Raw genomic sequence first — 13,284 nt, forward strand, 5'->3', positions numbered from 1 at the left:
ATTAGCGGCGCTAAATGACATCTCCCGAGGCTCTGATTGTGTTTGCGCACCGCCGCCGCCGCCGCCGCCTTTTACATTGACTTTGATGGACACCACGCGCCGCCGTTAATGCGTCTGGGAGCCTTTTAACGCCATCCGCCACCGCACAAATGCAACTTTTCAGCAAACGCTTCAGCCAGGCCGTCTTAATTAACCAACCATCGATCGCGGGAACGTCCGGGGGGGGGGGGGGGGGACCTTATGGCTTTACGGCCCCGTTACGATTGGCAGGAAGCGGATAGCTCGCCCGCTCGACAAATTGGCCCCGTCGTAGAGCAAATGGGTAACTGTCCGCAACGGAAAAACACCAAAAAATGGGCTCGAACTGAAGTCAGCGTGGAGAAATAAGCTTGGGATCAAGATTTTTCAAGATGGCCGCCGCCACCACGGAACAAGGACCGAGAAAGCTGGGAAATTTGAACAAAAGAAATGATCTGCATGGATCCGCCGTTCCGTCAAAGCCTTTCCACCCCGGCCACATTTTCTTAATTGTAGCCTACCAAATATCAACTTTGCCGTCAGCCACGTTCAAAGCCACGCTGGCTGGCTTGATGTTTGGAATGGAAGAGACGGGCCACGATAAGACGCCCGCTCTCGCGGGAGGTCCAACCGGGCCGCTCATTTAGGACGCCGGTTGTAAATAGGCGCTCAAAGACGGCGGCGGGCCAGTCGCCGGGGATTTCAAAAAATAAAAAGAAGAGGAAAAACAGTAAACAAACAGGCAGGCTTTTTGGTGAAGTTGAGGATTGCGGGAGACTAAATGCAAAAATGGCATCCAAAAGAGATTGGACTCAAGTGCGGCCCGACACTTCAAATGAGCAAATTTGGAAGGAAAAACTCCAGAAAGTTGTATTTCATTTCTATATTTTGGGGAAGGAAGTCTTGTCAAGGAATTCATCAGTATTTTAATTTATTTGGATTTTTTTATTCAAAATAAGGGACTGGTGGCCTTTTTTGGATGGAATATTATTTGAAATATACTCCTCGCTATTTGTTTTACTTAATTTTGGGTCAAAAATGTTGAATACTCTTTGGAATTTTGACATTTTATGTTTGGCCAAAAGCAGACGGCCCAAAATAAGGCATCATTCCGTCCGTCCGTCTTTCTCTGCCGCTTGGTTTGATCTATTCTCAGCTATTTTTTGCAGACGCTTGCGTTATCGCAGACCCATCTCTGGCGCGCTTAAGACGAGGAGGAGATGGAGGCGCCAGATTAGGCTGTGTACTCCGCCCGCGGCCTTTGTAAAATGCGTTAAAGCACCGCCGTCGTCGTCACAAGACCATTTCAACGCCGGATTACCACCAAAACAACTTTTTTTTTTCTTTCTGAAATGTGCATTTCTGGTGGTTTTCTGCTACTTTGCTCTTCATTTTTAGGAGGACAAACCGATGCGTGTTTTGTTGATTCGATCGTTTTTCTGGTCTTATATATGGATTTTTGTTTGTTTGTATACCTTGCTGAAAAAAAAAGTACAAATAGAGCAAATGAGCCGACAGCAGGCTCCCTATTTCTAAGTTTTTTTTCTAAAGCATCTGCAACGCAAACATTGTTGGGCTAGGTGCGCGGCACACAATGCGCCGTATTGTGCCGCATATTTTTGCATGGAAAAGCGGCGAGGCCAGCAAAAGGACAAACGCCTCCCACGTAGCGTCTGTCCACGGCTTTTTCCTAACTTTTGCAAAGGTGACGAGGTAAAGTCGACTTTTTGGCATCGCCCGCCGTTTTGCGCCAATGTGACATCCGTCACCCCCCCTCAAAATCGAGGCTAGCACGCCGGATTGTAAGCGTATTTGCCATTTTGCTTTCCAAACCACAAAAGATGAGATCTGGATTCAAGCAAGTCCTCTTCGGAAAGAGTTTTCCAGAAGGCCCGGCCCAGCCTTCTTTGGAGCAGAAATGAAGGAAGCCCGCCACTGTCTCATCAGTCATCCTGTCAACATGGCTGTCACTCCAGCCACAAGACACGTGGACGCCATCGAAAGACAACACCATTGCCAATAAAATGGCCAGATTTGGTGCCAAATGGAAAAGGGACACTTTCCGGGCAACAAACAAGGCTTGAATGCAGATTGAAGACAAATCATTCCATCAACTAACCTCAAGTGTGGCCATTCCAAACCAGCGCCGACTTCAAATGCAGGCGTAGCGCCACTCGCAGGCCGACCCAGGCAGCTTTTCTGAAAAAAAAAGGATGGGCTCCTTCCCGCACGCACGCACGCCAACGAGCCAGCGACCACAGATTTTAATTTCCTCCCGGGATACCAGCCGCGTCTTAATAATGCATGCCGGGACGCCGGGTCCGGATAGAGGCCGATCCGCACTTGGATCCCATCCGCGCTAATGGAGGCCTTGACGGTGGGGGCGGGGGAGGGGCTGGCCGGGGGTGGCCTTTTTAATCAGACCGCCGTCTCATCGGAACAGGTGGGCGGGTCCGGCAAAGTCGGGGGGCGGGAATCGCCGTGAAAAAAAACTGCCGTCGTCAGTGTTGGCGGTCCTGTGCTTCACAACCCCTTGGAAATAAAAATGCCCTCAAAATGGATGCTGGGGACCCACAAAAACTCCTGGCGGGCCGGACGCAGCCCGCCAGCCCGGAGTTGCACACCCGACCGAAACGGCAGAGCACCCACTTTAAAAGGCCAAAATGAAAAGAAGCACAAAGTGAAGACTCAGCGAAGATGCGAAAGAGACCAAAAAAAAAAAAAAGGTCAACGCCACCGAACTCACTCCGGTGACTAATTGACACAGCCTGGAGGATGAAAACAGAGGATGACAGGAGGGGGGGGGGGGGGGTTACAAGCAATTGGTGGGGTGGGGAGAAGCCAGATGAGAAGATAAAAAAGATGACGAGGAGGAGGAGGACACATTCATCTTTGTCACGGAGCAGAAAGTGTCGTCACTGCTAATGACCAATTGGTGCACTTGTGTCTGCATAACGCTGCTCTCTAGCGGCCACACAGTCCCCTCACAGTCAAGATGACTATGTCCAAATACGTACTAGTATTGTCAATGAATATGCTATAAACTAGCACGCAGTACGTATACGGGAGTCAAGACTGTTGGTGTCCAGGGACACGCCCACCCACCTTTTCGTATTGACTTTTCGCCATCATTTCAAAAAGAACAGATCGCTGCTTCACCGCCATCTATCTAGCTGTCAAATAAAAACGGGCACAAAATTTGACGTGCAAACTGACCAGTGACGACGATGTAAATAAGTTTCAACGGAGGACAAGTTAAGCAGCTAGCTGGGTTAGCACAACAATGTCAATTACAGTAGAAAACAATGCACTTTAAGTTACTTACATCTCTTCCTCGATTTTTCTCCTTTTTTTCCCCTCCAGAGAAATAAATCCATTTTGGGGGGGGGGGGGGGGGGGTTGGGGGGGCTTTCACAGCCTAGAATCGGTGGAAAGTGAGGCTTTTTTCCGAAGTGGGAATAGATATATTATGTGGGATGTTATGATATTTTATTTATTATTATCACTCGTACAAGGAAAAACTATGGCAGGGGTGGCCAAACTATTCCAAAAAGGGCTACAGATTTTTGCTCCGACACACACTAGTTGAACCCATGAGGTTTCCTGTCAAAACAACGGCATCTGCTGTCAATCAAGCAATTAGTAAAAAGCCAATGAGCCAAATAAGAGCTCAAACAAGTTGTTTGAAAGGAGAAAAAGCGACAAAAAATGTATTTCAGAAATAGTAATGAGAGACAAATTGAGTTTATCTTGCTGAGATTTATTTACAAGTTCAACTGGCGACTGTTTACGAAAAGTTGACTTATTTTTATAACGCTTTATGTACAGCGCTCGTAAGGCGTAAAGAAAGTAAAATTCAGCCATAAAACCAAGACATCTGGGCTGTGTCAGAAAAAAAGCCAATTTAACTCTGTCCGTGCCATTCACCATGATAGACAGCCAATCGTGTATCGAAATGATTTGATCAGTTGGCGGAAGGCCTTCCACTTGAAATGGATTGGACGTCAGTGGCAGCCACTGACTTGAAAATTTGAAATTGCGCTGTCAATGGCAGAGAACCAGTTCAATAAAATTCACATTTGTAACACAACTCCATCTCGGTTGGCTTCCAAACATTTCAATTCATTCAAATGAGAGACAATTTTCAAGTCTTCTAGCAGGAATGCTTCTCCCTGCTGGGCGGGAGTGTAACAACAACAACAACATCAACATCGTGTGGAGGTTTTGCTTGTTTGTGTCTTCGCGGACACCGAGTGCTTGCTTGTCATTAGTGTTGCACCGATACCCATACTCGTACCGCGAGCAACTACAAAACGGCATTTAAACGTGGCCGGGAAGGCGTCGGCTCGTACCGGGAAGTAGCGTGCCGATGCTGCGTAATGTGCACTGTTGTATTTATAGATTTCGCCCTTTCCAGGATTGCCTCCGGTGATGCCAAAGAAGAGGAAAAACACTTTTCTTTTGGTTTTGGAGCCCCAAAGAATTATGGTGGCAGTCGTCATTTCAATGTCTGGGTTTCTACTTGACCTGCTCAGTCAAAATACAAGTTTGGAAAATAATAGCAGCCAGAATTTCAAGTTTCGTAAACATCGATAAAGATATTAGCTTTGTTAGGAGGAGGAGGAAGATAGCGTACTCTTCCGATGCTAGCATGTGACGAGCGCATAAGCTAAGCTAATGGAGAAGGATGGCATTCTTGCGAGTATAAAACATTTTGGACTTTGCCAGCATTTCAACTTTTAGGAAGGTTCATTCTTTTTTTTTTTTTTTGTCTCCCAGAGCTGGTAAGCACAAAGCGGCTTGTTAAGCAGCGTCTGATCAAGCCATGATCGCACTATTTTACATTCGAGGGAGTACGTTGAAACTTAGTAAAAAAGGAATTCAAATGAAGTCGACAATACGCGACAGGCCTAGTGGAATGTGTGTGTGTGTGTGTGTGTGTGTGTGTGTGTAGGGTTGATGATGATGATGATGGTTTCGGTGCAACACTACTTGAAGGAGGAGCGCAATTCGGAGAAAGGAGAAGAAACATGAAGCGGAAGAAGCGTAGAAAGAGGAAGGAGAAGGAGGTCCGCTTGCTCAACAAGTTTTAAACCAGAGACACAATGCTAATTGCGGTCTGCAGACTTCCAACACATGTTTTGCCCTTAACGCTCATTCTTTCAGCAATCGGAGGTCAAATCGCCTTGGACTTCTAGCGTCGTCAACGACTCGTTTGCCGCCACGGCCTTCGTAAAAAGCAGGGGCGGGGAACAAAAAAAAACATACACAACGCGGAAATAATCTTAACGGGAAATGTCATTTGGAGGCCGAGGTCGGGACATACCTCTGGAGTCCTGCTTGCAGACACAATAAAGGGGAGTGCTAAAAAACCTGTCGGGATTCGGGAGGGAGTTTGCCTCGGACACGCAAAAAAAGGGACTTTTGCTTCCTCGGAGACGCGCCACAGAGTGCTGGCGTTAACTGGAGAGGGCGGGGCTTCCGCTCTTGTCCGCCTCTTTGTTTTGGTCCTTGGCCAGCGACGCAAACACCTGAAAGAAAAGCGGCGTTCATTTTTCCGGGGCGGCGAAGCCCCCCGGCCGGCCGGCGGCCGTCGCCGGATGCCCACCTGAGCCCAGCGCCGGTTCCTGCTGATCATGTGCGTGGCGGCCATGGCGGCAAAGAGCGCGTGCGCCGGCAGGTCTTCGGGCAGCCGGCTGAGGAACTGCGCCATGTGGATGAAGTCCATCTGCAGCAGCACCTCCTGGAAGAGGCGCAGGATGCCCAGGCCCGTCCGGAAGAGGCCCTCCTCGCCGTCGCGGCAGAACACGTCCCACACGCGGCACGCCACGTCCAGCGGCAGCGACTTGCTGTACAGCGTGAAGATCCTGCTTGGACAGGGCACAAAATGGACGCCGGTCCGACGCCGTGGCCGACGCCGTGGCCGACGCCGTGGCCGACGCCGTGGCCGACGCCGTGGCCGACGCCGTGGCCGACGCCTTTGGGCTCGCTCGCTCACTCGCTCGCTCACTCACTCACCAGTCGATCAAGTAGAGGTCGGGCGTGAGCTTGTTGATGGTGAAGTGGTGGAAGAGGCGAGGCAGGTTCTCCTGGAAGAAGACCTCGAATACGGCAAAATACTTGAGCATCTGATGGAGGGAGGGAGCGAAGGAAGGAAGGAAGGAAGGGCGGTTAACCAGCTGGCCACAGCAACCGCGGCAGTCTTCCGTACCAGGTGGTGGTCCACGCGGAAGAAGGCCATCTGACAGGGCTTGTTGAGCAGGTTGGCGAAGGTGACAAAGGCGTCCGCTTCCTCCATGTTGAGGATGAGGACGGCGGCGATGAAGGACATGCCCTGAACCTGCGCAGTGAATAGTGCTTGCTTTCTCTCCAATCGCCTTCCATTAGCAGCCCATAGGCCACGCCCATTTGTTTACATTCCTTCTTTAGCTAACATTTTGGACCGACATAGCTTTGCGGAAATATTGTCTTTTTTTAACAGCAATCTATTTGCAAATTTTGCAACAATTTTGCTTTTCAATCATCTTTTTTTTCCTTCTACTTGATTTTTTCATGACTCACAACCTTTTTTTTTTTTAGACAGACGGGCGGAACTCACGTATCCGATGTCGGGTCGGTAGCAGGTGTAAGCTCCCAGCACGCTGTGCAGGACGTCGTGGTAAGGACCGCCCTGCGTGGGGAATGGGCTTGAAACGGGCCGAGCGAGCGACAGACGGGTGGGAAGACAGCGGCGGACGCCCACCTTCTGGAAGATGAAGAGCGAGGGAAAGGTCCTGGAGATGTCCAGCTTGATCAGGTCCAGACTGGACTCCCTGTCGGCCAGCGAGGCGCCGCCGTCTGTGGGCGCCGGGGTCGGGGGTCACTTGTGGGATGGGGGGAATTGGGCGGGGCTTCAACTGACCGTTTTCGCTGTCGTTGTTGACCGAGCTGGTCTCGCTGTAGCTCCTCCATTTCTCTTTGGCGCGGCACAGGAAGATGTCGTAGAGTTCTGCGGGGAGGCCCAGAGTGGCTCAGCGCCGTGCTTTGGCGGACGGCCGGAAATGGCGGTCGTACCCGCCGTGATGTTGAGCTCGTTTCCGATGGCCAGGCTCCACACGCGTCCTCTCACGCTGGGGGGCACGCCTTGCCACCACAGGTCCCTCACGCGACGCGTGCTCTTCCTACAAACAAGAGTCATTTTGACTTTACGACTTTTTATATACGTGGACTGTATTTTTTTCAACAAATGGAAACATTTTTTTTTTTAAAGGATTAAAAACCCACATGGTGTCCCAGTGCGGCAGGATGTGCGTGTTCCACACCACCATGGCGTGCGAGATGTTGTCCTCGTGTCGATGGCGTTCCTTCATCTGACGCTTCTTCTTTTGTGCGTCCTTCAACTCTGACCCCAAAAAAAGATGAAAAAAAAATCAAAACAAGATCCATTTTTTTAAGCTGGCAAAAAGGACATTTTTTTTTTTTTTTTTTTTACCTCTTCTCTTGGCACCGGCCACCATTTCCTCGTACTCTAATTTGTGTCGTTGCGTCTCCTCCTCGGATTTGGCGGGTAGGTTTCTGAGGAGCCAATCAGAAGGAGGGACACACACACACACACACCTCAGCTGACAGAGAAATATGACGACCATTCCAGGTACGGCGACTTGCGCTAGCGGTACTGACGAGGGGCGGTCCTCCAGGATGAGCGCGGTGGTGGAAAGAGGCTCGAACTCCAGGTTCTTTCTCCTGCTGGCCGCCGGGGGGCGTTGAGGAGAAACCTGCCAAAAAAACAACAACACAAGGGCACACGAGTTTTAGCCGTTATGTCATTCCAGGCTTGGTCTCAATCAAACCAACCTGTTCTGCAGAAGGGGTGGCGGCTTCGTCTTCCTCTTTGGCGGCGGCATCATCGTGGTCCGCTCCAAACGGACCCCATCCCGGTGCGTTGTGGGACTGCGGCGTGGACTCTTTGGATCTCCTAGGAAACAGGCTCCTGCACGATACAGAGGGGCCGTCGGAGAAAAGCCAAAAACTGGGATGTGATCTGAAACGTGTGGTCGCCATTTGACAGCTGTGTACCACCAATGAGTACCAACACAAAAAAAGTGTGTCACTCCCCACCAATTTGTTTACAACGGCAGCCAACGAGCGAATTTGGTGAGGAATGGCAACAACAAGTAGCGCTTTCCCCACCCGCTAAGAATAAAAATCCTGGGATGCCCCACTGTCTTCGTTGTGGTCGGTGTTGCAGCTACCTGGTGAAGAAGTGAACTATTCCGAACCTCTTGGAGACGACAGCCGTCTCCTCGCAGTTCGGCCGCGCTCGGAGGTCCGCTTCGGGTGCGCTCTGACGCCGGCCCCCTTCAAAAAGGCCGGGCGACGAGTGGTCCAGTTCGGCGGGGGTGGCTTCGCAGCTCAGCGACACGCCGCGGTTCGGTTCCGTGCTCAGAGTCTTGGGCCTGGCGAGCCGAGCCGGCGCGGCGCCGTCCTCGTCAGAAGGCGACACGTCCTCGCTCAGTTCGGAGGAAGAGGAGGCCCCGGCGCTCGAGGCGGCTCGGCCAGCCGAACCGCCGCCGTCTCCGCTTTCATCCGGGACCTCGGGGACGGCGCGGCAGCCTCCGTTGACGGCCTTCGGTGTGGTTTTCGCCGTCTTTGCCGTCTTCACCGTCTCCTCCTCGGAACGGCCGTTGGCCACGGGCGCCGCCCGCGGTTCCGAGCACCTACACGTCTCCGGGTTAGTCACTCGAGCTCCGCACGCTCCCGGACAAGAAGCGGGGAAAGGGGTTGTTCCTTCCTCCAACTCGGAGCTCCCATTCAGGCCGCGAAGGCACCGCTGCGCTAGATCCAACATCCCACCAGCGCCACCGCCGCCGCCGTCGTCCGCTTCTTTCAGCGTCACGGGACATTTGAGAGGCCCCGCCGCAGCCAACGTCGCTTCGGCACCGCGGCATTCCTCGTTCTCGTTGACGTCGACGAGCAAGTAGCCGGCCGCCACCGACACGGACGCTGGCGCCGCCGGGGCCGTCGCCGCCGGCGCTCGCTCCCTCGTCGCCGCCATGAGCCTCACTCAGGCCCGCCGGCCGGCTCCGACCTGGACGCGCCCGCTCCGTCCCGTCAGCCCACGAGCGCAGCGGGAGGACGTTAGCATCTTAGCCGCACCTACCCGGGAGGTCGCTGGGCAGAGGCTAGCTGACTGCTGACCGCGCGCTCATTTGTGGCAACGCCACATTGCTCCGGCTAGGGCGAGTTGGCGTCGGCCAGCTGAAAGGCCCACTACCCCGAACGTCGTCTATTGTCGTCCTGCTTTCCCGTTTTCCCCCTCTCGCTCTCTCTCTCTCTCATTTGGCAGCTGCAGCAATACAGATACAGTTCGGGGCCATTTTGAAAATATCTTAACAATGACGTCATGGGCGGCCCGCTGACCTGACTGTTGTCATTCGAAAAGTGACCTCCTGTGGCCGTCATTGCAATTACACCATTCACAAAATAGCCGACTCGTTTCAAACAATAATTATAAATAAGTCTCATAGAAATATTTGCTCGCCCACACTTTTATTTCATTCGAATACATTTTAGTCTGTAATTTATTCATTTGTGCCATCTGTAGACATTTAAAATGGTTGAGAAAAAGCTACCCAGAAAGTGAATAAAGTGCATTTTTTCCATCTCTAAATACTAAAATCCTTCACAAAAGGCCTTAGATTGGACTAGCTGTCATTTAAAAGAAATAAAATGACACTTGACTTAAATATTTTTGAATGTTATTTAAGGAGGCGAGATTCTGGTTTCCTCTTTTTATTATTATAAGACAAAACTCCATGAAAAAAATAGAGAAATCTACACATGACTATTATAGAAAAAGGTTTCATCATGAAACAAGCTGAGGCAGCATTGCAAAAAAAAGAGATCTTTTGCAATTATGGTTGAAAGTTCCTGTTTGTTGTAGAGCAGCTGGCAGAGTACGTCCCCTTCGTCACTGCTCGTCCTCATAGAGGAGAGGCTACAAAAGCGTCAGATGAGACGCTAAAATGACAATGGGTGCTGCTTTGTGGTTAATCCTCACCTGGTTCTCCAAGAGGAGCTCTTCCGACGGGGCGCCCAACGTCTCGGGCAGCAGGAGCGCCAAGGCCCCGGCGGAGAGGCCGCTCAAGCAGAAGACGGCGAACGGCAGCGCGTTGGACAGCCGACGCTGAAAACGCAAGTAAGCGCACCGCAGCCTTCAAATTGCCGCCCAACGGATGAAAAAAAAAAAACGGGCGCCGGAAGACGGAGAAGGCCGTGAATGCTTTTTCTCACCAGGCTTGGAACAAAGGGAGCCAGAATCCCCCCGATTCTGCAGGACGTGGCGCAGACCCCCAGACCGGCGTTCCTGAAAGCGGCCAAACGATAGCACGGCGCCTCTTTATTTAACGAGCCGGACGTGGCTCACCTGACCGCCGTGGGGTACAGCTCCGACGTGTACACGTAGATGATGTTGAACGCCGCGCTCACCGTCAGTTTTCCCAACAGCGCCGAGGCCACCGCCGCCGACACTGCGTGGAAAAGACGCGGCTGTCGCTGACGCCTACTCGCGGCGGCGGCGGCGGCGGGGAAGGCGTCTCACCGGCGTCCTCCGGGATGAAGATGGTACACAGGCAGGCCAGAGCCGCCAAGCACAGGAAAGTGGATAAACTCTTCCGTCGGCCGGCCCTAGAAAAAGCCAAAGGGTGGCCATTAAATGGCGTCTCAAACTTGGCGCCCGGCGCAAATGTTTTCCGGGGAAATTTCAAGGAAAGGAAAGTTGACAGGCAAATGTGGCCATTCGGTGCCATCTCACCAGGGTTTGTTCATGAAGTAGACGCAGAGCGGATAGGCGGGCAGCTCCACCAGGCCGTACATGGCCACGTTCAGGTAGCGGTTTCCCGACATGTCGCCGGCGCCCAGCGTCAGCCCGTAGTACACCAGGCTGCACACGTACCTGGAAGGTGGCAACATAAGAAAACTTTTCCCATCCGGCCGCTTCCCTCGCCCGTCCTCACCAAATGTACGTGAGCAGGAGCGTTCTGAAGCGGAGGAGTGGGTGGGTGGCCAGCCGGAGGACGCCCGAGCCGTTGCCGTTCCGGCCGCTCTTTCCGCCCACCCGCCGCAGCGTCAGCTCGCTAGCGGGACGTCCGTTGGCCAACGCCATGTCACGCATCACCTGCGTACGCGGGGAAATGAAGGCAGGGAGAAGAAGGTCCAATCCCCAGAGCGCACCACACCGGACCCACCTCCTCCGCCTGCCCGGTGCGGTCGCGACAGTAGAGCCAGCGTGGCGACTCCGGCAGCGTTCTGGGAAGAGCGGAGAAGAAGACGGTAGCGAGCGAGCGAGCGAGCGAGCGGCGGTGGTGGTGCCGGTTTGCCGGGCGCTTACACCGACAGCAGGAAGCACAGGACCCCCCAAGTGTTGGCCGCCGCCGCCAGGGTCCTCCACGGCCGAATGGCGAATCCCAGGGCGGCGAAGAGGGCGATGCCCACTGCAAAGGTCACGCTGGTCAGCGTGCCTGCCGCACACGCACATTTTTTTTCTTTCATTTGAACATATGGGGATGTTGAAATGGCCATGCATTCACGGGCCATATTTACCGGATTTACTCATTCAATTGCTTTTCTGTCTGATTTTATCCGCGCACCAAATAGGTCAAATTTCTCATTGTTCGAATCAATGAAAACGTGATTTGGGGGTGCCGGGTATATGGGGATGCGTGAAGGGCCAAGTACCTGCGGTGGCCCAGTAGGACTTGCCCACGTACTCTTGGGTCAGGATGAAGCAGACCAGGCCGATGGCGCCGTTCATCAGGCCCGCCAGCAGGCGCGAGGCGGCGAACAGCTCGAAGCTCGGAGACGCCGCCGTGGCGTAGCCCAGCAGCACCTCCAAAAACAGAGCTGCGCCGCGTGGCGCCACGTCACTCACGTCCGTGTCCTAGCTCACCCTCACGCCACGCCACGCCACGCCACCCGGGCCTCACCCGACAGGTAAACCGGTCTCCTGCCGACGGTGTCGGAGAGCGGTCCGAATACGAAGCTCCCCAGCAGGAGGCCGGCGAAGAAGAGTGATCCGGCCAAGCTGACCTTGTAGGCCTGCTGCTTGACCAGGAGCCACTGAGGAGAACAATTGGAGGAACGTTCACTGCAAAGTCGCGGTGACATACGGCCCTCTTTTTTTGTATGCTTTCTCCAAGAATGGATAGTTGCGATTTAATAAAGCGATCCTAGCGCACGCGGTGGGTCGGTCCCGCACCTCGGTGACAATGGAGTCCACGTCACCGAAAAATGTGACAGAGGACTGGCCGTCGTCGTGCTTCTCCACGTGGAAGTCAGGAGTGGCTCCCACCAGAACCACCAGCATGGACTGACAGGCCATGTACACCTGAAAGAGGTGGAAAAAGATGCTTGGAACTAGGGCAAGCTACGTTAACACGGGTGACTTGAGATAAAAGTGATAAGAATCCTTATTGTTTCGAAACAAGGTAGGTAACATGAGTGGAACCAGTTTTTCATACAAAAACCAGCTCTGAATCTTTGTTATCATCTTGACGTCATCCATCTGCGATCCAGCCCGCCCAAAACACACGTCATCATTCAGCGCAGAATTGGCAAAATCAACAAACCGTCCACCGTAGTTTATTCATAAATCTAATCTAATAAGTTAACGACCAAAAAGGACAAGTATTATAAATCAGGTCGAAATTCCATAAAGTACAGAAATAATGGCAATTGTTAATTTCCTTCTATCGCTGAGTTTGACGCGATATGAACTCGCGACAACAATTAGCATCTCTACCGAGACAGTCCAATCATCATGCATACGTAGTAAATGCATCGCCCATCATGTCGTGTCTTGTCAAACGTGCGCCACGTCACGATTCGAACGCGTTTGGGGAACTTTTTTTCCCATTGGGTGAAGTCATTTCAGCCTCGAACCTGCCCACGACTGACCTGCGTCAGAGCCAAAATGGCAACGGCTCGCTTCTGGTACGCGCCGAACTCTCCGACGATCTGAAAAGCTTCTTCCACGTCCATTCCACGCTGCAATTTGCTGACACCGCCGCGTACGCTCGAATCGGCAGCAGTCGCACAGTCTCAGCAGCCAAGATCAAAAGACGAGATAAACACCGCCCATCACTTCCGGCTCCGTGCCAGTGGAAAGGCACCCCTTTTTTGTTTCAGTGTGATGAACAGTTGCAAATGGAAATGATCAATTGGTGATATTTCGGCATGCACTTATTATTAAATACATTAGAAAAAGTCCTAAATGGAAAGAAAAATCGG

General features: G+C 52.5%; 2 protein-coding genes across 5 annotated transcripts; both read right to left on the reverse strand.

The window, feature by feature from the left end:
* Positions 1-3,757: 3,757 nt before the first annotated feature.
* LOC144205015 (TBC1 domain family member 12-like) lies at positions 3,758-9,396 on the reverse strand. 2 transcript variants are annotated; one of them, XM_077729039.1, is made up of 13 exons: positions 8,277-9,396; positions 7,852-7,987; positions 7,678-7,772; positions 7,490-7,572; positions 7,282-7,399; positions 7,072-7,178; positions 6,920-7,006; positions 6,761-6,855; positions 6,617-6,688; positions 6,230-6,358; positions 6,037-6,146; positions 5,627-5,885; positions 3,758-5,549 (listed from the first exon to the last, which is right to left on the reverse strand). In XM_077729039.1, the coding sequence occupies exons 1-13, from the start codon at positions 9,050-9,052 to the stop codon at positions 5,478-5,480; spliced, it is 2,139 nt and encodes a 712-aa protein (XP_077585165.1). In that variant the 5' UTR covers positions 9,053-9,396; the 3' UTR covers positions 3,758-5,477. The 2 variants fall into 2 exon arrangements, with proteins under 2 accessions (XP_077585165.1, XP_077585164.1); XM_077729038.1 differs by having other exon boundaries at positions 8,250-9,396.
* Positions 9,397-9,938: 542 nt separating this feature from the next.
* Positions 9,939-13,173, reverse strand: slc22a15 (solute carrier family 22 member 15). Of its 3 annotated transcripts, XM_077729042.1 has the most exons (13): positions 12,952-13,173; positions 12,254-12,382; positions 11,982-12,114; positions 11,734-11,898; positions 11,387-11,516; positions 11,244-11,304; positions 11,013-11,173; positions 10,811-10,951; positions 10,598-10,683; positions 10,424-10,526; positions 10,291-10,363; positions 10,058-10,183; positions 9,939-9,994 (listed from the first exon to the last, which is right to left on the reverse strand). In XM_077729042.1, exons 1-13 carry the CDS (start codon positions 13,033-13,035, stop codon positions 9,968-9,970), a joined length of 1,419 nt encoding a protein of 472 aa, XP_077585168.1. In that variant the 5' UTR covers positions 13,036-13,173; the 3' UTR covers positions 9,939-9,967. The 3 variants fall into 3 exon arrangements, with proteins under 3 accessions (XP_077585168.1, XP_077585167.1, XP_077585166.1); XM_077729041.1 differs by having other exon boundaries at positions 9,945-10,183; positions 11,387-11,489; XM_077729040.1 differs by having other exon boundaries at positions 9,945-10,183.
* Between the last annotated feature and the right edge of the window lie 111 nt (positions 13,174-13,284).

The sequence above is a fragment of the Stigmatopora nigra genome, chromosome 12, assembly GCF_051989575.1.
Source record: "Stigmatopora nigra isolate UIUO_SnigA chromosome 12, RoL_Snig_1.1, whole genome shotgun sequence".
NCBI classification, from domain to species: domain Eukaryota; kingdom Metazoa; phylum Chordata; class Actinopteri; order Syngnathiformes; family Syngnathidae; genus Stigmatopora; species Stigmatopora nigra.